This window comes from Salmo salar, chromosome 05 (genome assembly GCF_965601325.2).
Source record: "Salmo salar chromosome 05, fSalSal1, whole genome shotgun sequence".
NCBI classification, from domain to species: Eukaryota; Metazoa; Chordata; class Actinopteri; order Salmoniformes; family Salmonidae; genus Salmo; species Salmo salar.
The window spans coordinates 57744042-57771289 of NC_138295.1; the positions used below are offsets into that span (position 1 = coordinate 57744042).

A 27248-nucleotide genomic window follows, 5' to 3' on the forward strand; every position below is an offset into this window, starting at 1 on the left:
ATTAAAGCAACAATAAATGCTTTCTTGCACTGGTAAGAAGGAAACCTTAGAGTGAGTTAAGGTTGAGTAAGGATTTAGGGATGATCTTGAAAGTACTATCACATCTTTAATGCTACATCATGTTACAGAACGGCTCCAAATTTGCACATCTGGTTAGGTGCAAGTTTACAGACGCAATTGGAGTGAAAAAACTATCAGTTCTGGGAATCTTATTCCTCTTGTAAATCAGTTGCATCTTTAGCACCATGTCATACATTTGACTCTGTACATCATGGCTCTCCAACCCTGTTCCCTGTTTCCCTTGTAAAAAGCATTTGTTTTGTATAATTTATGACAAAAAGTTGTTCAATATTTCTTACTCTTAAGAAGTCACTTTCCACAAATAGATTGTGTTATATCCTCTTCACATCTAGCCTGGCTGACGCGACCCACGTGACTACACAGCGGAGCTGTGACCGAGAGCTGTCTCAGCCAGACTAATTTACAAGTGTACAAAATGGCCTCTTGCAAGACCGTCAACCAAGAGCCATGTTCAGCTACAGAAATGGTATCCCACTCAGTTTATCCACTTCACCCAGTCAGACGAAACTTCACAGGTGCTTGACTAATCTTTTTGTTTATTAATCGTTGTATAAGGCCACTCTGGACTGTGCAGACTTCATTGAGAGAGGAGGAATTAAATCACATTGTCCTTGTTACATTTTCAATGCCCTGTGGTGAACTCCATCTTCTGGTGCTTGCACCCTGGACAGCATAATCACATCATAATGGAGTGAAAGTGAAGTTATACATCAACCGAAGCAAACTGAAAAGCACAAATAGACATCATGATGTAATAAACCACTGCATGAAGTGTTAAAAGGTACATGGTGCATGTAGCATACGTCTTACGAATCACTACACAAGCGTACACTGTAGCATGCTTCAGGAGACTCAAATGTGAAGTCATGCTGTAGTGGTCTGTGTGTGGTTCTCTGTACATTCCACTCATCTAATACAGGGTCTCTGTGTCATGCATAATCAGGCTTCATATGGAGTAGAAAAGGTAAAGACAGACTACATAGTGAAGCAGGTCATCCAGGAGATTCCTAGATCAGATAGTAGCGCACACACAAAAACACACAAACCTCAGCATACCTGGAGTCAGTGGAATCCCATCTATTCCCATGTCACCATACAACCGCCAGCACAACTATCAGGCGTCCAATGCTTTCTCTCTAAGCCATCTTTGGTTTCAGCCAAGTGGCCCGAGTCCTCTATGTGATGCACACACAGAGGTTCAATTCCCAGTAGGGATCTAGATTAAACAATCATATTGGTCAGGGGGGTCCAGACAGTGTGCAAAGAGGAAAGTCAGAGGACAAGCCATGCAGTGAGGAGGACATTGCACTGGGGAATTCTAGGGGTGACAGATTTTTGCACAAAATGAAAGAATGGCTAGTGGGGAAATGCTGTAAATGCTAACCCAGTTTACCTATATCAATCTTTAAAAAAATCAGTGCTTCAGCAGAATAAGTACAACCAATGAGTGTACTACACAGTCAACGGGCACCAGTTTTCACATCACTTACCAGTGCCCGATTCTGTTTATAGACCTAATTAGTTATAGTGGTTTCTGGTCACCCATGGACAAAGTTCCTTGTTTTCAGCTCTCCTGGTTTTCAAACCTTTCAGCCAATTTAGAGTATGGAGACAGATCCCAAGTCTCGGAATATGGAGAGCCCACTAGGACTTGAATCCCTCAGTTTTAAGCTACGTTGACAATCATAGGAAACCAACATAAAAGCTCCATAAGGTAATAAACAATAACATTAAAAAAAAAAAATTGGCAAAGACAAACCACCATTCTGATGTGAATATAGCCAGCCCACCTGAAGGCAACGCATTGATCATTTCTATTCTACTTGACACAAGGCAAAATGCAACCCCACATCAATGCAATCTAGAGATTGAAGGAGATAACTGGAGAAAAGACACATTCTGATTGTAGTGATGAAACCCAAACATACCAAAAAGCTGTGCCAGAACTGTGAACCTACTGTGAGAAAATCCTACAATAAATCAGCCTGATATTCAGGGCCTGTATTGTGCAGGTGTCTCATACTAGGTGTTCTGATCTAGGATCATGGTTGCCTTTAAGGTCATAATGAATTTGATATGAACACAGAACCTGATCCTAGATCTGCACTCCTACTCAGACGCTTTATGAAGATGGGCCCAGGGGGTGACTGCCATGCTAACTGCAAACAGCACTTACCCCTGTCAATATTCAGGATAGCAGCTTCACTTCGTATAATATTAAACTGTAAAATCAGTTACATATGGGTCGTTCCGAAATTAGTGCCTGTTACAAATATTAAAAGCCTGTTATATTAAATGAAGTGCCCATTAATACTGACCACATGGAACATTTTATAAATCTGATTTAATGTGAATGAAGACTTTTTAAACTGCCAAAATTCAGCATTTTGACATTTCTCTCTAAGCATCCTGTGACTTCTAGGAAGATTTTAACCCACTTAATTTGAAAGCCCTAGTTATTTTGTTGCTTTGATAAAGTAATTTCTGAAGACTTCATTGTTTCATGTGATTAGTGATTGATTTTAAAGTAAAAATAAAAAAAATAAAAAAAAAACTGAACTCACGTTTTAATATGGTGAAATTCCTTTTTAAATATTTCTCTAGTCAAATCATAGCGTACAAGCAGGTGAGCTGGTTCTACTCTTTTTGGCAATTTTCAGTTTTTTTGTTGTTGTGGGAAACAGAGCAGGTTGAACATAACAAGTCTACCCTGTTACCCATAAATAGACAGGCTAGAAATGTTTGAACAATTTAATTTGCATTAAATTGCCCCTCCCTGTTGCACACAACAAGCTTCCATTCCCTCTGTCACGAGGGGATTTATGGCTGATTTAACCCTGTTACTTTATTTGGCACTTACTATGGTAATTTCTAAAATTTTTAACCTCAAGATGGGAAAACATGTTTTGAACATGTGCTCTTTATGGCAGAATGTTAAAATTGGGTGAAATCAAGGCACCTAATTGGCAGAAAGACCCATATGCTATTGCAATATCAGTAGCATAAAATGGTTTGTCATGTATTTATTCTATCCCCTAATCTTGCTATCTATCACTAGAAACCGGTTCCATTCATAACTCTCGACCTGAAGTTCTACTAAAAGGACAAATAGAACAAGACAGGTTTGCTAAGGCAACAGGGGTTTTCGGCAGCGATATAAACTCAGAGTCGGTCTTTTTCCTCTCTTCTATCATAAGTCCCTTTCATAGAGTCAAAGTCATTGGAGTGGTGAGATATAGCTGGAGAATCAGAACTAGGGTGGAGAATGCTACAGTAATTCATCCAGACAGACACTGACAGACAAAGCCTCGGCCCACAGATTCTATCTAGGCAGTGGAGAGCATTGGTCTTCAGTTCAGAGTCTCTGCTATACTATTGATAACGTTTTAGTTGAGAATGCTGATCAGATCAGAGGAAGGAACAGAAGGAAAAGGCATGTGTGTGTATAATGGCCTCTAGTCCAATAGGGGGAGCCACCCACCTCTCCCCACTGCATTTTATTTTATTTAACTAGGCAAGTCAGTTAAGAACTAATTCCTATTTTCAATGACGGCCTAGGAACAGTGGGTTAACTGCCTTGCTCAGGGGCAGAACAACAGATTTTTACCTTGTTAGCTCGGGGATTCGATCTAGCAACCTTTCGGTTACTGGCCCAACGCTCTAACCACTAGGCTACCTGCCGCCTGTAGGCATTGATATGAGGTTCAGTTGAAGGGTGAAGGCAAAGAAAGGAGCGCTTTAAGGGCCCAGGGCCCCTCTGTCACATCCCTGCTCCCAGGCATAAGTTAGGAGGGGAGAGTTGGCGGCAGGAGGGTGGTGGATGGGAGTGGGTAAAGGTGGTCCAAGTCAGTGGTTCTGTTGTTTCTGTCGGAGCTTGGCTAGAGGTTTGGCGGGGGCGTCGACCGGCGGCTTTGCTGGGACTTTGGCAGGGATCTTGGGGGACGGGGCCGTGGCATGCAGGCCTGCCTCTGTGCCGATGTGCACAGTGATGTTGGTGTAGAGGGGGAAGTAGTCACGTGACAGCACCTCATACTCCACCGTGTTCATGCCGTCCAGCTTCCACGTCTGACGCGTCTTGGCCAGCATGTTGAACCTACGGGGAGGCAGGGAGAGGGGAGTTTAGTGATGGACTGTGGGTTTATTCAACAGACCTAGGTCTTATTTGACAGAGGGCAACATTCAGAGGTAGCAGATGGAAATGTACTGATAGGCAGCATATTCTATTTAAAATAATCTGAACGTGTCACCCTACTAAATGGACCCCAGCCATACACAAACACATGCATGCAATGCACACACAAACACACGTGCGTGTCAGTCCTGTACCATACCTCCTGGGGTTCACGTCGTTTCCCTTGTCCAGCTTGTGTTTGATCATCTTGTATCGGCCCACCTTCACCGATGGACGAGAGATGAACATCCCTCCTAGGGATACTCTGAGAATGGGAGAGAGGGAAGGAAAGGAATTTTAATTGAGTCATTATCAATTATAAATAATAAGATTATTCAGTATCTTTAAATGGTATCATTTTGTTAGACAGAACAAACCACAATGGGTCCATAAGCTCAATGAATTGGCTCAATGCTCCACCCCCAAAACTCCCAAGGACCCCCTCTCACCTGACTCCAATGTCATCGTCCTCTCCTCCCCAGCCCCAGTAGTTGTTGGGGAAGCCGTTCATCTTCAGGTAGTGCAGTGGAGACAGCGCTGACACCCCTCCGAAATACATCTTGTATGGCAGCCTAGGAGAATGACAGCGGATTCAAATAAAAATTAAGGATCAGATAAGGAACAAGTGAAATCAGAAATGAGTGAAGCCACACATAATGAAAGAACTAGAGTATTCACAATTAAAAAGGAATACATTGTGTTGAATAAACTTGTGAAAATCCAAAAAGAGGAACTAATAAACCATGAGGGGAAAAAGCCAAACTAAAATAAAAAAAGAGAATAGACTGACTTGTATCCAAACTTGTCCATGGCGATGGCGGTGTGCTTGGGGTTGGCGTCGCACATGTAGGTGTTGCGGTCATCCTCAGGGATGAGGTCCACATCATGGAAGAACAGGCAGTCCCAGTCCTCCTCCCGCATGGCCTCTCGGAACCCAACGTTCATCAGCTTGGCCCGGTTAAACGTGTAATTACCAGCCTAAAGAGGGACAACAGACATTTTTCGAGACCCTTACGCCAGCAACAACTGAAAAATATTCAATCTTGACATGGTTTCTATACAAATAACAGGTTATTCAATATGAACGTTCAGTATTTCCCCTAGGATTTATTTTAGCAGCGGTGGCAAGGGTAGCGGGGTGCATTGCTGCAAGTGATAGCGCAATGACATGCTAGCTGTTCCCATAGACTTCCAGTCATTGAGCTTATGACTATCCATTTAAAAGCGCGTCTCAGCAGAACTATAGGTAGATAAAGATATACATGGCAAAAAGTATGTGGACACCTGCTTGTCAAACATCATTCCAAAATCATGGGCATTAATATGGAGTTGGTCATCCCTTTGCTGCTATAACAGCCTCCACTCTTCTGGGAAGGCTTTCCTCGATGTTGGAACACTGCAGCGGGGACTTCCTTCCATTCAGCCACAAGAGCATTAGTTAGGTCGGGCACTGATGTTGGGCGATTAAGGCCTGGCTCGCAGTCGACATTCCAATTCATCCCAAAGGTGTTCGATGGGTTTGAGGTCAGGGCTCTGTGCAGGCCAGTCAAGTTCTTCCACACTGATCTCAACAAACCATCTCTGTATGGACCTCTTTGTGCACAGGGGCATTGTCATGCTGAAACAGGAAAGGGCCTTCCCCAAACTGTTGCTACAAAGTTAAGATTTCCCTTCACTGGAACTAAGGGGCCTAGCCCAAACCATGAAAAACAACATCCCCAGACCATTATTCCTCTTCCACCAAACTTTACAGTTGGCACTATGCATTAGGGCAGGTAGCATTCTCCTGGCATCCGCCAAACCCAGATTCGTCCGTCAGACTGCCAGATGGTGAAGAGTGATTCATCACTCCAGAGAACGCGTTACCACTGCTCTAGAGTCCAATGTCATGGCGAGCTTAATACCACTCCAGCCGACACTTGGCATTGCGCACGGTGATCTTACGCTTGTGTGCAGCTGCTCGGCCATGGAAACCCATTTCATGAAGCTCCCAACGAACAGTTCTTGTGCTGACGTTGCTTCCAGAGGCAGTGTGGAACTCGTTAGTGAGTGTTGCAACCAAGGACAGACGATTTCTACGCGCCACGTGCTTCAGCACAGATGCTTGAACTGCTACTAGCCTGCTGCAGATGCTTCAACTGCTACTAGCCTGCATTACCTTGTTTGAGCTGAGTGCAATCTGGCATTGGTTATGCAAAAAAACTGCACACATGTAAAGTCAGGAATAAATGGTTTAGACATGATGCTGTAACATCTTTCTAATGATAAATGCCTTAGCATCTCAAAACGAACCTGGCTCTAACTTGGTAGAGGTTGGCTTGGCATTCATATGTTGTAGGTAAACAACAAGCAGGCAGTGCCAACTTGACTAACAGTGTGAGGGTAAGACAAAGTGCTTGTTTATTGTTTAAGCAAAGGGATTGCTACAAGTTGTTAAGAAGATTAAGCCTTCAGGTGAACATTTTTCAACCACAACGCTGTGTGTGTTTCCATGGTTAGGACACCAGAGGGTGGTTTTGATCTAGGCTGAATGTATAATTGGCCTCACCACTACAGTTAGAAGGTAGTCCAATTGAATATGTTTTTTGGTCAATTGTAGGAAGTGTAAAGAACATCTTCATACGGATAGGCTGTGTTACAGACTGCACAATCAATTGATAACATTAATGTTGTCTTTGAAAACAGCAATCAGCAGTTTAAACAATAAAGTTTTTTTCACGAACCCATTTCGGTAAAAGGCTGAAGGATGGGGCTGGTGAAATGTGTAACCACTCCAATTCATAGAGCTATGGATGCAAGGACTGACCATTCATGACATAGTTTTAACCATGTTTTGAGGCTAGACAGTGTCTGTTTACAAACATTGGAGTAAAACAAGCTTATATTTTGGGTTCTCATGGAGTGTGACAGTTGAACTAAGCTCATGAGGTATTTATAAGTTGTATTGTTCAAGAATCAAATGGGTACATCTTCATTTACACATCCAAAAATGTATGTAGCAACTGAAGATTGCCCCTTTAAAAATGAACCTTCTGAAAGTGTGTGGCTGCACATATGCATTTCACCTGGTGGATGACGTAGATACCGTAGTTGAGCTGCTGTCGCTGTAGGAATGGGTGAAGGTAGTAGAGGAGGAACTTCAGGTGGTGCTCCCGGTTTCTGTGGGGAATTATTATGGCGGTGCGGTGCCGCGCCTCACAGTCAGGCGGCCTGTATCTCCCCCCACGGACCACCAAAGGATTCTTCCGCGCCACTTGGGCCAGTGTCAAGCCGGAAGGGAAGTAGACGTGGATCGGTCCACCTGAAAAGAGAAATGGGGTGAGAAGAAGTCCGATGTCATAACAGCATTTTATTGCTAGACCTATATCATAACACAAATGAATTCAAAATCAGTAGGTTGTCCATGTTAGCATGCTCGTTCTAACAGGGTTTTTTGGATTTGAGATCAAAACTTTTACATGAGACAGTACAGAATGCAGCGTGGCCCCTTTTATCCATGCTGTTCTGTCATCTCATATAAAAAAAACATTGCATCTCCAATCCAAAATGCTGCAATAGAGAGAAAATTTTTAGCTTCATTGTCCAAATAAATACATAGGGGAGCGTAGCCTATGTGCTTTGAAGTTTGTCACTTCAAAGTCAGTAACCACTGCAAACATATACTTGTGGAACATAAAAGGGCACAGCAAAACAGTGTAGGAGCCTTTGCTGTAGGCAAATCTCTTGGTTTCAGTGCGTATATCCACATTTCAATGAAAAACAAAGTAGGAAGTTGGACTCAAGGTAAACTGACCATTTGAAAACAAGTATATTCAGTCCCTCTAGTGAAAGCGTACAACAAACTCTCCTGTTGGATCAGCCGCCACCAAGTCTCGGCTCAGTTTGAATGATCTCAAAGTCAAAACACATCCTTCCTTCTCTTACCAGGAGCCATCAGTGAACTTTGATCCAATCCTGACTGTATAGGTGAAGCCAAGGTTCCACCATATCATGTCTACTCAAAATTTTGGTAACTTTCCCAGAAATCCTAGTTGAAGGACTCCCGGAATCACAACAGAATAAGCAGGAAATACAGAATTCTCCAACCAGGATTTGGCAAGCCCGCTACCCATCCAACCTGGTCAGATCAGTAGCCAACTAACTAGCAAGGACAGTTGCATGTGTGGAATTATTCGGAAATTCCCTTCTACAACAAACCAACAGAGGCTTTCTGACTGCCCACAGTTCACATTACTTGATTAGTGTGCCAGAGAACGTATCTGAGCCACTTTATTTTTACGAGAAAGTATTGTTCTGGCGTACATTATAAAAAACATTCCCTCTTCAGTTTCATTCTGAAGAGGGAATGAAATAAGCGATACGGGGGAGGGCTGGATAACTGAAGACAGCGGCTGGTGAACTCAGAGAAATAAGATGGGGCTGCCAGTTCTAGGACTTCTGTGTGTGAACTCACCTATCAGGGGAGACGTCTTGGGGCAGTAGGGCATGTCCTCGCCCCGGCCGTGGGCCTTGGCCAGTAGGGACAAGTTGGCGTAGACGTCACCGCCCGTGTGATTGCTTGCGTGGGGCGAGCTGGCACCGGACGTCCCCGACGCAGTGTCCAGCTTGCGGAAAATCCTGATGAAGTACGACACTCGCTTGTGGTAACCCTCGCGGGACAGCAGCGCCATGACAACCAGCTGGACACCCAGGAACATGAACAGGTAGCGCCATTTTGACTGTAGCCACGTCGCCATGTCACAAGGACCTTGGAGAGCGGTTTGGTGATATGTTTGGCTTCGTTAGTCCTAGCAACCTACACTAGAGGAACGCTGTGGTTAGGTGAAATACGGGGTGGGATTGTCAAGTCGGTACGGAGGTGTATGTTTTTACTGTAAACAAGTGTGCAGTGTCAGTACTGTGCAACTGTATGATATGACAAGTGCAACAGGCAATGGGTATGGAGGTGTGTGAATGAAAAGTGCAAAATCCTTGAAATGTTTCTTTTAGATATTATTTTCAGATATTGGAGTGTAATATGAAGTTAGATCAAGTTTATAGTAAAAGCAGTGAGAAACCAAGAAAGGCACTTTGGTTTAGCTGATCACTGGAGAAGCCAAAAAAAATGAGGCAAAAGAAATATCCTGAAAAAAAAGACGTTTTTATTTCAACCTCTCGTCCCACCACAAGTTGAGATGTGTCGATCTCCAAAGTCTGCTGGTGGCCCTCTGGTTCATCGATGGCGTGTGGTGGCGATGCCAGCCCAACATCATGCTACTAGAATTCCAGTGTCCCAACCACCACCACAGCTCGTTTGTTTCCAGTAAAACGGCTGACTGGGTGCGGTCTTGTGTTCTCTAGCCGCTACTCTCATGGGGGCCCTTTAAACAAACAGCCACCAACAAAGGGAGGATAGGGGCCTATACAGCGGCCTATCTTTTACAGAGGATTATGGTTTCGTTTGGCTTGACAAGGCTGGCTGCCTAGAGAGGTAGAAGAGGGAGTGGACCAAAACCAGTACAGTGGGAGGAGTGGTCAGGGGCTGGCTGGGTCTGTGTGTGTGTATATATGTGTGAGTGTTAGGGGAAGGGTGTGGGGACGGGGCAGACAAAGAGCAAAGAGAGAAAGGGGGAGGTCCGATGGCGACTGCAGCTATTGTCCCATTCTGACTGACACACTGGGCTGAAAAACGCTTCCAAGGGGAAGAGGTCCACCGGGCCTGTCGGACAGGGGCTCGGACCAAATCACGAGAATGGTGCTCTGAAAGACAATGAGAGGGGTAGGTGGTTAAGAAGTTGTTACGATTTAAATCCTATAAAACAATCCATTGTTGCTGCTAGCCTCTTTCCCAATTAGACTAACTTTACCACAAATGATGCACAGCCGGAACAAACAGTTTGTTTGTTTTCAGCTAAACAGAGCCAGGAGGAGTCAGGCATAACTGGGGCTCCAATACGGACGCCTTCGCAGACAGACCACTGACAGCAACCGAGGAGCAGAAAGAAACAAGCTCATAGAAGCTGAAGCGAATCAAGATAAAAATCAGTGGTCATTCTAGCGCTAGGTACTACTACTACTACTACTACTACTAACTACCCCCTCAGACAGACCATAGAACAATCGTGGGTAGTTCAACGGTCCTGCTGCTTGTGCTCACGTAATCCTCCGTCCTTGCGATGGCTGTTGGAGAATACCCAACACGTCGGCACTCATGGATCAATTAGTGCTCATTAAAGACGCCAGCCTCAGACTAACTAATCCTAATCCCACATGGAGAGCCCGGGGATTGGCAGAATGGTAGAGAGATACAGAGTTGCAGAAAACAGGATGAGAGTCAACGGGTGTGCGCGTGTATAATAATGATATATGTAGCAGGGTTTCTGATAGCCGGCTTTTGAGGTAAAAAAAAATAATAAAATAAAGAATCGAAACACTGATAAATGAACTTTGCATGCTTTTTAGCCAATTCATTGATAATACATTTGACCAGTCATGCTTATTGGTCTATGGGTTAATTTTCATAACTTCGTAGAATTAAATTGTATCCTACGCACAACATACAGATGCAGTCTTTTAGTGGACAATCTGTTAAGTAGCACTTTTATAAGCCCAAGCATTGCACAAAAATTCTTAATGCAACCTGTTACAAATAGTTTTAACGTGCACATACATGGTCAAAAGTTTTAGAACACCTACTCATTCAAGGGTTTTTATTTGTAATATTTTCTACATTGTAGAATAATAGTGAAGACATCAAAACTATGAAATAGCACATATAGAATCATGTAGTAACCAAAAATATATTTGGAGGTTCTTCAAATAGCCACCCTTTGCCTTGATGACAGTTTTATACACTCTGGGCATTCTCTCAACCAGCTTGATGAGGTAGTCACCTGGAATGCATTTCAGTTAACAGGTGTGCCTTAATTTGTGGTATTTATTTCCTTAATGCATTTGAGCCAATCAGTTGTTGTGACTAGGTAGGGGGGTATACAAAAGATGGCCCTATTTGGTAAAAGACCAAGTCCATATCATGGCAACAGCTCAAATAAGCAATGAGCTCCTCTGAAGGTCTCCACCAATCAGGCCTGTATGGTAGAGTGGCCAGACAGAAGCCACTCCTCAGTAAAAAGGCACATGACAGCCCGCTTGGAGTTTGCCAAAAGGCACCTAAAGGACTCGCAGACCATGATAAGCAAGATTCTCTGGTCTGATGAAACCAAGATTGAACTCTTTGGCCTGAATGCCAAGCGTCACGTCTGGAGGACACCTGGCACCATCCCTACGGTGAAGCATGGTGGTGGCAGCATCATGCTGTGGGGATGTTTTCAGCAGCAGGGACTGGGAGACTAGTCAGCATTGAGGGAAAGATGAACAGAGCCAAGTACAGAGAGATCCTTGATGAAAGACTGGGGCGAAGGTTCACCTTCCAACGACCCTAAGCACACAGCCAAGACAACGCAGGAGTGGCTTCGGGACAAGTCTCTGAACGTCCGGCCAGAGCCCGGACTAGAACCCGATCAAACATCTCTGGAGAAACCTGAAATAATTTAGCTGTACAGTGATGCTCCCCATCCAACCTGACAGAGCTTGAGGGGATCTGCAGAGAAGAATGGGAGAAACTCCCCCAATCCATTGCATCAGATTCATTTGTTTCCATGTCGCCAAAGGCCTACTGGTTGTATGAATTTAGGATCCATCATCCCACAACTGTCCCAGAGTCTGTTTGGGCTATTTCTTTCGACAAGCTGACCAATAAAATAGGTAAACTTTTCTACAATGGTGGATGGTAGATTGATATAGACTCAAAGGCAGCGCATCTATAAGTTTAGGGGAAGCTAAGCTTTCCTTAAATAAATACATGTAATTGCCAAAATGATGTAGCCTTATTACCATACTCCTCTCCAAAAATAAAATAATTCAAAATAGACTACTAAAGTATGATTTGGCCAGAGGATCATTAGTTGAACCGAGCCTTAAAAAACAAGTTGTAGGTCGTTTTAAAAATCGCATTGCCTACAGTCGGAAGGAAAGGCAGCCCGCCCAATTTTGGCAGTGCGTGCTGCAAATACCAAATAGATAATTTCAGATCAAATGTTTCATCATGTGCGCCAAATACAACAGCTGTAGACTTAATCTTGAAATGATTACTTACGTGCCCTTAACCAACAATGCGGAGTTTCAAAAAAGTATGAAAAATGTGCTAAATAAACTAAAGGAAAAATATGCTTGTTGAGTTGCGACAGTCAGTGAAAAGTAGGGGCCCAGCCAGGGATATCGCAATATTTCAAAATACAAATTGTGGGAAAATAGTGTGGAAAGCAAATGTCTAATGCTGTAAAGACAATGAAAAGACTAAGCTGTCTTTTAGTTGCGCGAACAACAGTAGACACATAGCCTAATCTTATTGGAACCAGCGGAGAGCATCAGCCATATCCCTGGAGAGTGTGCACCATGCATATTCACTCTCATTGTTGGGTCACTGCCACTTACAAGTTTTTGGTAAATTTCCTCCTCCAGTTTAGATGGATGTCATATTTTATTTGTGTCTCCCCTTCTCATAGGCCTATATGGACAACGTAGTTGATATCGATTGTTAGTGTCAGTAGAGTAGAGCATACCGGACCTAATTAATATATAATTTTTTCCCCCCGGACCCTGTCTTTCAAAGAATTCGTAAAAATCCAAATAACTTCACAGATCTTCATTGTAAAGGGTTTAAACACCGTTTCCCATGCTTGTTCAATTAACCATAAACAATTGATGAACACGCACCTGTGGAACGGTCATTAAGACACTAACAGACGGTAGGTAATTAAGGTCACAGTTATGAAAACTTAGGACACTAAAGAGGCCTTTCTACTGACTTCGTTAGTCCTAGACCAAAAGAAAGATGCCCAGGGTCCCTGCTCATCCGCATGAACGTGCCTTTGGCATGCTGCAAGCATGAGAACTGCAGATGTGGCCAAGGCAAAAAATTACAATGTCCGTATTGTGAGACGCCTAAGACAGAGCTACAGGGAGACAGGACGGACAGCTGATCGTCCTCGCAGTGGCAGACCACGTGTAACACCTGCAAAGGATCGGTACATCCGAACATCACACCTGCGGGACAGGTAAAGGATGGCAACAACTGCCCGAGTTACACCAGGAATGCACGATCCCTCCATCAGTGCTCAGACTGTGAGGCTGGACTGAGGACTTGTAGGCCTGTTGTAAGGGAGGTCCTCACCAGACATCACCGGCAACGTCGTCGCCTATGGGCAGAAATCCACCATCGCTGGACCAGATAGGACTGGCAAAAATTGCTCTTCACTGACGAGTCACAGTTTTGTCTCACCAAGGGTGATGGTCAGATTCGCGTTTATGGTCGAAGGAATGAGCGTTACACCGAGGCCTGTACTCTGGAGCGATTTGGAGGTGGAGGGTCCGTCATGGTTTGGGGAGGTGTGTCACAGCATCATCGGACTGAGCTTATATCTTATTTTCTGTTAAGATTAATATTATTACCATATTCTAAATGTGATTCTGAGCACAGTGGGTGGACGCCCTAATCAGGTTACGCACCCAATGCATATGGGTTTGGTACATTTCTCGAATGTCTGGTAAATTAAAGTGCTGCTGGTCAAAATGTCCAGCGCAACATTTTCATAACAGAAACCCTGATATGGGAGTGTGTGTGATCTGCAACTATGAGAACATCAGTTTCAACAGAAATCTCCCTTACCCCGCCTTTTCAGCTTCCATAGTCCTTAATCCCCAGTCAAGCCACCTCACACTCAGAGGAAACAAGTTCATTAAAACACAGAGAGAGAGAAATGGAAAGACAAGAGGGTGAGAGCACAAAAGAAGTCTGCAAAATGAGGAGATACTGGACAGGAAGGAGAGCGCTAGAAAGAGGGAGTGAGAAGTTGAAGAGTTCTTTTTTTAAAACTGGAAATATGAGCAGATGGAAGGTTGAACATCTCAGGTCAGTCCTCTCCAATGAGTGGCCAGCAGCATCATATAGAAAGCAACCATATAGGCGTAGAGGCTAAATCCTTAGAACAAACACGATACCATTCCTTTACTATGGTTTAAATGCATACTATACCACCGTATGTCCAATGTCTACTGCAGTTTCACAAGTGTTTACATGAATAAATTGGCTGATCAACAGGGTCTGTATAGTATCATCCCAGCCCGGTTAAGGCTCTCGGGGGCTGTACCGACTTGGAAATGGGAAATAAGGTTGCTGCCTGGGTTATAGTGTAGAAGAACAACTTGGCAGCTGGCACCTCCATTGACAAAGCCAGGGCCTTGCCTTCTTAGCATGCATATAAAAAGAGCCAGTGACTTGATTTAGATGCCCCTGTTCCTCAGGCTATGTGATGTTATGTGAGGGAATCTGAGAATGACAAGAGGGAGAGAGGAAGCAGAGAGTAGGCCCAATGCAAGTGGCTAGTTTCGTTTTTCCCCCTCGTCTCACCAGCGTTCAATCTAGGCTACATTCCCTCTCGAGTCTCGACATTTGAAAGTCAAAGAGGTAGAACTAGCATGACTAGCTCATGCAGGCCCGAGTCAGCCAAAACAAACATCTTCCCTCCGGTGTTCTTCCACCTCCTCACATCGCCCCTCTTCAGACTGTACAGCAGCACACGCTTTAGACTGAGTGATGGCAGCTATGAAAGATTACAGGCCAGATATGGGACAATCCTTTTCTGCCTGGAGCCATCAACATTACATGTATACTGCATGTACACATGCATACTCGCACACACCGGAATGGATGCGAGAATAGTCAGCGAGGGGGCTGAGGGAAGAGAGACAAATGGGGAGGTGGGAAAGGGGGGCAAAGGGAGAGCGAGAAGTATATAGAAATCTCTGTTAGCGTGCTGGTTAGTCAGGATCCCACGCATGCGTGGCCCATAGCCAGGCACAGGGGACCCACTGAGAGACAGGCAGTCCCGGGGAGGTCGAGCAGTCAGCCCAAAAGATTGCTGGAAAATATAGAACGACGGCACCCCCCCAGCAGAAAACAAAGACAGGCAGAGCATTAGGAGAAGAGAGTGGAGGAAAGTGGAAATATGTAGCCAAGTACTTGAAAACATCTGGTGTGCATCTGTCCCAAAGGAGAGCTGCACAGCAGCAGCGGGGGTGTAGGAGTGGGAGGATGGGGTAGAAACAGTTGATAGGCCTTGCGTTAGAGTCTGCCGCCTGTGAATCAAAGCCTTAACCCGCCGGAGCAGAGCGGGATGCCAGACACGAAGAGAAGGGTGAGGGACTGGAGAGATGCCATTTTCGACTGATTAGGGGAATGCGTACTTTATCCATCCATCCATTGATCCATTCATACATCAGCTGTGGAAGACTGTGCTCTCCAACTTTAACCTTGTGTTCTCTGTAGTCTGCAAATCTGCTCCAACACAGCTTTGGAACTTGGGCGGAAAAGGCCATCAAATCCTTGCACTCTATTCAGAACCATTCAGTTCTAGACACTGAAGATAGGCTCCACTGAGAGTCATGCAGACTTCTGCTACGTTTCACCTCAGATTGTCAAAATAACCTTACCAACATATCACCTGCCGCCAGTGTTCCATTACCAAGCAATTTGCCACAAATACTATACCTGTCAAGCCTGTCTGATGAAGTGACTGGTCATATCGTATTCCAAGATGGCATAGCAGTCAGACGTCCTTTGTCCTCGTCTTGTCGTGTGTGTGTGTCTAATATAGATATATAAAGATATGCGAATAAAATATATCTATTTTTTCTCTAAAAACTCAACTTCAAAACACTCTCCTGCAACCCACCTCACCAATTGTTTAAAAAAAAAACGTATTATTAACCTCAAATCTGAAATCCACAACAGAAGCTAGCCAGTTCACTAGCTAACGTTAGTATTCAGCTAACCACGGTTGGCAGTCATCAGCTATCCTTTAGCTCGAAAAGCTATCGCCAGTTTTTGTACAACGCGACTCAGACCAGAGCATCCCGGACCTATTTTTCTCTCCATATCCCCGGATTTCTATCGCAAGCTCTGGACATTTACACCTGGATCTTGCAGCTAGCTAGCTGCTATCCGAGTGACTATTGGCTAACGTCGGTCCCGGAGCAAACATCAATTATTCCGGAGCTAGACAGCTGAAGAGTTCCATCAGCCACTCCTGGGCTACAATCACCTATCCGGACCCGTTTTACTGCTGATGCAGAGCCCCACCGGGCCTTCACGACTGGACTACCGACGTTATCTGCCCGAGGGAGTTATCCAACTGGCCCCTCCGTCGCAACGTAACCTGAACGCCCGCTAATCGTTAGCAGCCGATAAGACAGCTATCTGAATAGGTCTATCGGACAATTTTCTTGGGGCACTATAACTATTTTGCCAATTGGATTGGTCCCCTCTACCACACGGAACCCAACTAATCTACCGACGGAAACGCACGAGGAGGCTAAAAACAGACCATCTTCTGCCAGCTTGCTACCCATATCGGCGTGACCCCAACCAACCGCACTACTTACTGGACCCTTATGATTCACTCGGCTAAGCATTACGCTCCTTAATGTCAATATGCCTTGTCCATTGCTGTTCTGGTTTGTGTTTATTGGCTTATTTCACTGTAGAGCCTCTAGCCCTGCTCAGTATACCTTATCCAACCTTTCAGATCCATCACCCACACATGCGATGACATCACCTGGTTTCAATGTTTCTAGAGACAATATCTCTCTCATCATCACTCAATGCCTAGGTTTACCTCCACTGTATTCACATCCTACCATACCTTTGTACTAGAGATCGACCGATTATGATTTAACGCCGATACCGATTATTGGAGGACCAAAAGGGCCGATACAGATTAATCAGCCAATTTTTTTATTGCTTTGTAATAATGACAATACATAAATACTATAAATTTAGCCTCAAATAAATAAACACGTTCAATTTGGTTTAAATAATGCAAAAACAAAGTGTTGTGTGAAGAAAGTAAAAGTGCAATATGTGCCATGTAAAAAAGCTAACGTTTAATTTCCTTGCTCAGAACATGAGAACATATGAAAGCTGGTGGTTCCTTTTAACATGAGTCTTCAATATTCCCAGGTAAGAAGTTTTAGGTTGTAGTTATTATAGGAATTATAGGACTATTTCTCTCTATACGATTTGTATTTCATATACCTTTGGCTATTGGATGTTCTTATAGGCACTTTAGTATTGCCAGTGTAACAGTATAGCTTCCGTCCCTCTCCTCGCTCCTACCTGGGCTCAAACCAGGAACACATCGACAACAGCCACCCTCGAAGCAGCGTTACCCATGCAGAGCAAGGGGAACAACTACTCCAAGTCTCAGAGCGAGTGACGTTTAAAACGCTATTAGCACGCACCCCGCTAACTAGCTAGCCATTTCACATCGGTTACACCAGCCTAATCTCGGGGGTTGAAGTCATAAACAGCGCAATGCTTGAAGAATTGCGAAGAGCTGCTGGCAAACGCACGAAGGTGCTGTTTTGAATGAATGCTTACGAGCCTGCTGCTGACTGCCATCGCTCAGACTGCTCTATCAAATCATAGACTTAATTATAACATAACACACAGAAATACGAGCCTTTGGTCATTAACCTCTATGGGCTAGGTGGGACGCTTGCGTCCCACCTACGTAACAGCCAGTGTAATCCTGTGGCGCGTTATTCAAAAACCTCAAAAATCCTAAAACTTCCATTTTTCAAACATATGACTATTTTACACCATTTTAAAGACAAGACTCTCGTTAATCTAACCACACTGTCCGATTTCAAAAAGGCTTTACAACGAAAGCAAAACATTAGATTATGTCAGCAGAGTACCCAGCCAGAAATAATCAGACACCCATTTTTCAAGCTAGCATATAATGTCACATAAACCCAAACCACAGCTAAATGCAGCACTAACCTTTGATGATCTTCATCAGATGACAACCCTAGGACATTATGTTATACAATACATGCATGTTTTGTTCAATCAAGTTCATATTTATATCAAAAAACAGCTTTTTACATTAGCATGTGACTAGCATGTGACTAGCATTCCCACCGAACACTGCCGGTGAATTTACTAAATTACTCACGATAAACGTTCACAAAAAGCATAAATTATTTTAAGAATTATAGATACAGAACTCCTCTATGCACTCGATATGTCCGATTTTAAAATAGCTTTTCGGTGAAAGCACATTTTGCAATATTCTCAGTAGATAGCCCGGCATCAAAGGGCTAGCTATTTAGACACCCAGCAAGTTTAGCACTCACCAAAGTCAGCTTTACTATAAGAAAAATGTTATTACCTTTGCTGTTCTTCGTCAGAATGCACTCCCAGGACTTCTACTTCAATAACAAATGTTGGTTTGGTCCCAAATAATCCATTGTTATATCCAAATAGCGGCGTTTTGTTCGTGCGTTCAAGACACTATCCAAAAGGGTAAATAAGGGTGACGAGCATGGCGCAATTCGTGACAAAAAAAATTCTAAATATTCCATTACCGTACTTCGAAGCATGTCAACCGCTGTTTAAAATCAATTTTTATGCCATTTTTCTCATAAAAAATCGATAATATTCCGACCGGGAATCTGCGTTTACGTAAACAGACTAAAGAAAATAAAGCATGGGGTCGACTCAGGCACGCGCCTAAGCCCATAGTACTCTGATCGGCCACTTGCCAAACGCGATAATGTGTTTCAGCCAGAGGCTGCCTCGATATCGTTCAGCTTTTTCCCGGGCTCTGAGAGCCTATGGGAGCCGTAGGAAGTGTCACGTTATAGCAAAGATCCTCAGTCTTCAATAAAAAGAGCCAAGATGAACAACAACTTGTCAGACAGGCCACTTCCTGCATGGAATCTTCTCAGGTTTTGGCCTGCCAAATGAGTTCTGTTATACTCACAGACACCATTCAAACAGTTTTAGAAACTTTAGGGTGTTTTCTATCCAAAGCCAATAATTATATGCATATTCTAGTTACTGGGCAGGAGTAGCAACCAGATTAAATCGGGTACGTTTTTTATCCGGCCGTGTCAATACTGCCCCCTAGCCCTAACAGGTTAATATGGTCGAATCCGGAAACTATCATTTCGAAAACGAAACGTTTATTTCTCTGAAATACGGAACCGTTCCGTATTTTATCTAACGGGTGGCATCCCTAAGTCTAAATAGGCAAGTCAGATTAAAAACACATTCTTATTTTCAATGACGGCCTAGGAACGGGGGTTAACTGCCTTGTTCAGGGGCAGAACAACAGATTTTTACCTTGGCTCTTCGGGGGTTCGTTTTTGCAACCTTCCGGTTACTAGTCCAACGCTCTAACCACCTGCCTTACATTGCACTCCACGAGGAGCCTGCGTGGCAGGCTGACTACCTGTTACGCGAGGGCAGCAAGAAGTCAAGGTAAATTGCTAGCTAGCATTAAACATATAAAAAACTATCAATCTTAACATAGTCACTAGTTAAACTAGTAATATCATCAACCATGTGTAGTTATCTAACGTGTCCTGCGTTGCATATAATCGATGCGGTGCCTGATAATTTGTCATCGAATCACAGCCTACTTCGACAAACGGGTGATGATTTAAGAAGCGCATTTGCAAAAAAAGCACTGTCGTTGCACCAATGTACCTAACCATAAACATCAATGTCTTTCTTTAAAATCAATACACAAGTATATATTTTTAAACCTGCATATTTAGTTAACATGAATTTCTTATAACTAGGGAAGTGACGTTGTGTCACTTCTCTTGCGTTCCGTGCAAGCAGTCAGGGTATATACAGCAGTCTGGGCCGCCTGGCTCATTGCGAACTGTGTGAAGTCCATTTATTCCTAACAAAAGCCGTAATTAATTTGCCAGAATTGTACATTATGACATAACATTGAAGGTTGTGCAATGTAACAGGCATATTTAAATAAAGGTGTTAAAAAAATGTTTTATTTCAAAAATCGGTGTCCAAAAATACTGATTGTTATAAAAACTTGAAATCGGCCCTAATTAAATTGGCCATTCCGATTAATCGGTCGACCTCTAGTCTGTACATTATACCTTGAAGCTATTTTATCACCCCCAGAAACCTGCTCCGTTTACTCTCTGTTCAGGACGTCCTAGACAACAAATTCTCATAGCTTTTAGTCGTACCCTTATCCTACTCCTCCGTTCCTCTGGCGATGTAGAGGTGAATCCAGGCCCTGCAGTGCCTAGCTCCACTCCTATTCCCCAGGCGCCCTCTTTTGATGACTTCTGTAACCGTAATAGCCTTGGTTTCATGCATGTTAACATTAGAAGCCTCCTCCCTAAGTTTGTTTTATTCACTGCTTTAGCACACTCTGCCAACCCGGATGTTCTAGCCATGTCTGAATCCTGGCTTAGGAAGACCACCAAAAACTCTGAAATCTCCATCCCTAGCTACAACATTTTCAGACAATATAGAACAGCCAAAGGGGGCGGTGTTGCAATCTACTGCAGAGATAGCCTGCAGAGTTCTGTCCTACTATCCAGGTCTGTACCCAAACAACTTGAACTTCTACTTTTAAAAATCCACCTCTCTAAAAACAAGTTTCTCACCGTTGCCGCCTGCTATAGACCACCCTCTGGCCCCAGCTGTGCTCTGGACACCATATGTGAACTGATTGCCCCCCCCATCTATCTTCAGAGCTCGTGCTGCTAGGTGACCTAAACTGGGACATGCTTAACACCCCAGCCATCCTACAATCTAAGCTTGATGCCCTCAATCTCACCCAAATTATCAATGAACCTACCAGGTACCACCCCAAAGCCGTAAACACGGGCACCCTCATAGATATCATCCTAACCAACTTGCCCTCTAAATACACCCCTGCTGTTTTCAACCAAGATCTCAGCGATCACTGCCTCATTGCCTGCATCTGTAATGGGTCAGCGGTCAAACGACCTCCACTTATCACTGTCAAACGCTCCCTGAAACACTTCAGCGAGCAGGCCTTTCTAATCGACCTGGCCCGGGTATCCTGGAAGGATATTGACCTCATCCCGTCAGTAGAGGATGCCTGGTAATTTATTTTTTGAAATGCCTTCCTCACCATCTTAAATAAGCATGCCCCATTCAAGAAATTTAGAACCAGGAACAGACATAGCCCTTGGTTCTCTCCAGACCTGACTGCACTTAACCAACACAAACATCCTGTGGCATTCTGAATAAGCATCGAACAGCCCCCGTGATATGCAACTTTTCAGGGAAGTTAGAAACCAATATACACAGGCAGTTAGAAAAGCCAAGGCTAGCTTTTTCAAGCAGAAATTTGCTTCCTGCAACACAAACTCAAAAAAGTTCTGGGACACTGTAAAGTCGTTGGAGAATAAGAGCACCTCCTCCCAGCTGCCCACTGCACTGAGGATAGGAAACTGTCACCACTGATAAATCCACTATAATAGAGAATTTCAATAAGCATTTTTCTACGGCTGGCCATGCTCGCCACCTGGCTACCCCTACCCAGTCAACAGCACTGCACCCCCCACAGCAACTCGCCCAAGCCTTCCCCATTTCTCCTTCTCCCAAATCCAGTCAGCTGATGTTCTGAAAGAGCTGCAAAATCTGGACCCCTACAAATCAGCCGGGCTAGACAATCTGGACCCTTTCTTTCTAAAATGATCTGCCGAAATTGTTGAAACCCCTATTACTAGCCTGTTCAACCTCATGTCATCTGAGATTCCCAAAGATTGGAAAGCAGCTGCGGTCATCCCCCTCTTCAAAGGGGGGGGACACTCTTGACCCAAACTGCTATAGACCTATATCTATCCTACCCTGCCTTTCTAAGGTCTTCGAAAGCCAAGTCAACAAACAGATTACCGACCATTTCTAATCCCACCACACCTTCTCCGCTATGCAATCTGGTTTCAGAGCTGGTCATGGGTGCACCTCAGCCACGCTCAAGGTCCTAAACGATATCTTAACCTCTTGGGGCTAGGTGGGACGCTAGCGTGCCACCCGTGGTGCACTCCATCAACAGCAGGTGCATTTCAAGAGCGGCAAATTTGAATCCAAATAAATGTCAAAATTCAAATTTTTCAAACATACAACTATTTTACACCCTTTGAAAGATAAACATCTCCTTAATCTAACCACGTTTTACGATTTCAAAAAGGTTTTACGGCGAAAGCATAAATTTAGAGTATGTTAGGACAGTACATTTACAAGAGTTGTGTGTAATGTTTTGTCAAGTCAAAGACAGGGTCACCAAAACCATAAAACCAGCTAAAATGATGCACTAACCTTTTACAATCTCCATCAGATGACACTCCTAGGACATTATGTTAGACAATGCATGCATTTTTAGTTCTATCAAGTTCATATTTATATCCAAAAACAGCGTTTTACTATGGCATTGATGTTGAGGAAATCGTTTCCCTCCAATAACCGGCAGTCAAGTCAGCGTCACAAATTAAATAATTAAAATTAGAAAACATTGGTAAAATATTATATTGTCATTTAAAGAATTATAGATTTACATCTCTTGAACTCAATCAACTTGCCAGATTTAAAAATAACCTTACTGGGAAATCACACTTTGCAATAATCTGAGCACTGCGCCCAGAAAAATACGCGTTGCGATACAGACTAGACGTCATGTTGGGGAGATCTAAAATCGAAAATACTATGTAAATAATCCATTACCTTTGATTCTCTTCATCAGATGTCACTTCCAGGTATCACAGGTCCATAACGAATGTAGTTTTGTTCATAAAAGCTCATCATTTATGTCCAAAAATCTCCGTCTCGTTAGCACATGATGTAAGCCAGCCGGACTTCTCGTCATGAACGAGAGGAAAAAATATATTTCCGTTCGTTCAAACATGTCAAACGTTGTATAGCATAAATCATTAGGGCCTTTTTTAACCAGAAAATGAATAATATTCAAGGTGGACGAATGCATACTCTTTTATAACGTATTGGAACGAGGGTACCCAACATGAACTCGCGCGCCAGGTGTCTAATGGGACATCATCGTTCCATGGCTCTTGTTCGGTCAGATCTCCCTCCAGAAGACTCAAAACACTTTGTAAAGGCTGGTGACATCTAGTGGAAGCAATAGGAAGTGCCAAAATATTCCTAAGCCCCTGTGTTTTTCAATGGGATAGGTTTAAAGTCAATACAACACATCAGGTATCCACTTCCTGTCAGAAAATGTCTCAGGGTTTTGCCTGCCAAATGAGTTCTGTTATACTCACAGACACCATTCAAACAGTTTTAGAAACTTTAGAGTGTTTTCTATCCATATATAATAAGTATATGCATATTCTAGTTACTGGGTAGGATTAGTAACCAGATTAAATCGGGTAAAAAAAAATTATCCAGACGTGCAAATGCTGCCCCCTAGACCCAACAGGTTAACCGCCATCGATAAGAAACAATACTGTGCAGCCGTATTCAATGACCTGGCCAGGCTTTCGATACTTTCAATCACCACATCCTCATCGGCAGACTCAATAGTCTTGGTTTCTCAAATGATTGCCTCGCCTGGTTCACCAACTACTTCTCTGATAGAGTTCAGTGTGTCAAATCGGAGGGCCTGTTGTCCGGATCTCTGGCAGTATCTATTGGGGTGCCACAGGGTTCAATTATTGGACCGACTCGCTTCTCTGTATACATCAATGATGTCGCTCTTGCTGCTGGTGAGTCTCTGATCCACCTCTACGCAGACGACACCATTCTGTATACTTCTGGCCCTTCTTTGGACACTGTTAACAACCCTCCAGACGAGCTTCAATGCCATACAACTCTCCTTCCGTGGCCTCCAACTGCTTGTACCGACCCGCCCGTCCAGCATCACTACTCTGGACGGTTCTGGCTTAGAATATGTGGCCAACTACAAATACCTAGGTGTCTGGTTAGACTGTAAACTCTCCTTCCAGACTCACATCAAACATCTCCAATCCAAAGTTAAATCTAGAATTGGCCTATTTCGCAACAAAGCATCCTTCACTCATGCTGCCAAACATACCCTCGTAAAACTGACCATCCTATCGATCCTCGACTTCGGCGATGTCATTTACAAAATAGCCTCCAATACCCTACTCAATAAATTGGATGCAGTCTATCACAGTGCCATCCGTTTTGTCACCAAGGCCCCATATACTACCCACCACTGCGACCTGTACGACCTGTACATACTCGTCGCCAAACCCACTGGCTCCAGGTCATCTACAAGACCATGCTAGGTAAAGTCCCCCCTTATCTCAGCTCACTGGTGACCATAGCAGCACCCCCCTGTAGCACGCGCTCCAGCAGGTCTCTCTCACTGGTCACCCCCAAAGCCAATTCCTCCTTCGGCCGCGTCTCCTTCCAGTTCACTGCTGCCAATGACTGGAACGAATTACAAAAATCTCTGAAACTGGAAACACTTCTCCCTCACTAGCTTTAAGCACCAGCTGTCAGAGCAGCTCACAGATCACTGCACATAGCACATCTATAATTTAGCCCAAACAACTACCTCTTCCCCTAATGTATTTATTTAGCTCCTTTGCACCCCATTATTTCTACTTTACACTTTCTTCCACTGCAAATCTACCATTCCAGTGTTTTACTTGCTATATTGTATGTACTTCACCATGGCTTTTACCTTCCTTCTCTCACATTGTATATAGACTTATTTTTCTACTGTATTATTGACTGCATGTTTGTTTTACTCCATGTGTAACTCTGTTGTTGTATGTGTCATACTGCTTTGCATAATATTGGCCAGGAAGCAATTGTAAATGAGAACTTGTTCAACTTGCCTACCTGGTGAAATAAAGGTGAAAATAAAAAATAAATAAAAATATCCACTGCATTAGCTGAAGTGTCACTAGCTCATTATCTATTGCCATGAGTCTACAAGACATCTCCATGGGTTACCTCTTGCTCAACAAACCTGTTATCACCCTGTGGGTGCGTATAGGAGGAAAGATACGGTATGAACAAAGCTAACAGAAAGCTAACAGAAACCATGTGAGGGGAAAGAGTAGAAGAAACAGATGTCCCCCCTTAGGTCACTACCACTCTCAGGTGTAAGGTGACAACAACAACAAGCTACCCGTATTCAATTACTAAACTGATCAACTGAAATCCTTGAGGACGGTTCTTGACCCCTGAGGATGTGATATAGGCTAGCCTAGGACATGAGAAAACTTAGGCTCCTTCCCAGAGTCTGTGGTATCAACATTGGCTCAAGACTCTTTTCCTGAGACCAGCTTAGTTTGCACTGCCCTGAGCATCAATATGCACCAGACAATGTGCTTCGTAACAACAGCATTATCTTTACTTGACTGCCAAGACGAGGAAAAACTGTTTATACTTGGATAACCACTTCATTTATACAAGGCCAACCCTACATTAAAAAATATATATAAAAATAGCCAAAGTTACAGTAGCTAGCTCTTCCAACCAAACAGGTCCAGGCAATTAAAACATTAGTATACACAGTGTGAAAAAAGTGTCAGCATATTAATGAGGGCTAGAGCCCTTGTCATAGCAACCCATGGCAACACACTGGCCATTCATTGTCAGTGCAGCTGGTACATGTCTCTTTAGCTGCTCCCTCAGGTCTGAGTCCACTGGGACAGGCTCACTGCTGAAGAGAAAAAAAAGAAAAGAAATCTCTATAGCTTCTTCTGGTTCTCCTTTACCTTTTGCTGCTGCTTGGGTAGTTACTAGTTTCCATAGTGCAGAGTTAATTTGTGGCTCGAGCACACCACACACACCTCTGGGATAGCCCTCATTGCAACCATGATGACAAGGTGCACGGCTCAGTAGCTAAGCAATGACAACCATAGGGACCAATCAGAAAAACTGAGGATAACCACGTAAACATAAAACAAAAAGGACACTAAAAGTCACACAGACACATGAACGGCGAATGTGTTGCCTTTCCACCGCTACTATCATTCCAGAGTACTGGGCAGAAAACAAATAGATGGCAGCCTGGGACAGATTCAACATCATTGTTAGATTGTGTTGGGGCAAAATGTAACGTCTTGCGCTAGTTGGACAGAAAGGGAGCAGGGTCAGCAATGGATCCGACAAATAGGAAGGCCAACACTAATGAAACAGCCACAAGTATCAACAAGGACTGACATAACAGGTTGCCTTATCACCTGGGGCAAGTGAACTGAGCAGCCGTGCAAGTTGAGCCTGCTCTGTGGTTGTTCTTTTGGGCAGTTAACAGTTTATACTGAAAACCATACAACATAAAAATGTGTGGATCTTTCATTGTTCACATAAAAGACAGAATATTTCATTTCTGCATGCAAGTGATCATATCTGACAGGCAACCAATAGCCTACTCCTTACTTGGCTAATGGGCAAGTACACTTCAGACCTTAAAGGGATACATCATGATTTTGTCAGCCAAGTCCTTTATCTACTTCCCCAGAGTCCCATTAACTTGTGGATACCATTTCTATGGCTCTGTGTTCTGTTGGAAAGTTGCTAACTAGCATTAGCACAATTGCTAAGAAGCGTTAGTGCAATGACTGGAAGTCTATGGTAACTGCTAGCATACCAGTAGATACCATAGACTTTGTCATTGCGCTAACGCTAGTTAGCATTAGCTCACAAAACTACCTCCAACTTCCTTTATACTGGATGTAGACATAAAAATGGTATCCATGAGTTCATCTGACTCTGGGGAAGTAGATGAAGGGCTTTGTTGCCAAAATACTGAAGTCTCCCTTTACATTTTTTTTTTTTTTTTTTTAATTAAGTGTCCAATACCTGTTGAAATTAAATTAATGATCACACAGCACTGCTTGCGTAAACAGTTTGCTAACGGTTGTAAGCATGTTGTTAAAATCCTGTTTTTGCATGTTTTGCATCAAACTGAAGGCATCAAAGCCCAAATAGGTGAAGCATGTCATTGCGGTATTTCCACAAACGGATAGACACCTCCAAGTATCACATTGCATGCATGTCTGTACAGACCAGAGCTCAGTACATTTTTTACATTCTGGAACATTAAATTGATAAATGGTGCTGTACTGAATGACCACTTGAAAAACAGGGAGGGGTTGGGTT

At 43.6% G+C, this 27248-nt stretch overlaps 1 protein-coding gene across 1 annotated transcript in view; it reads right to left on the reverse strand.

Annotated features, from left to right (window-relative positions):
• Window positions 1-600: 600 nt before the first annotated feature.
• Window positions 601-27248, reverse strand: part of LOC106605235 (beta-1,4-galactosyltransferase 3) — a 30304-nt gene continuing 3656 nt past the window's right edge. The window contains exons 2-7 of the mRNA XM_014200658.3: window positions 8706-9991; window positions 7318-7553; window positions 5043-5230; window positions 4702-4824; window positions 4413-4517; window positions 601-4174 (exon numbers count right to left, since the gene is read on the reverse strand). Coding sequence (XP_014056133.1) covers window positions 3928-4174; window positions 4413-4517; window positions 4702-4824; window positions 5043-5230; window positions 7318-7553; window positions 8706-8988 — 1182 coding nt within the window. The 5' untranslated portion in view covers window positions 8989-9991 and the 3' untranslated portion in view covers window positions 601-3927. The remainder of the gene's footprint in view (window positions 4175-4412; window positions 4518-4701; window positions 4825-5042; window positions 5231-7317; window positions 7554-8705; window positions 9992-27248) is intronic.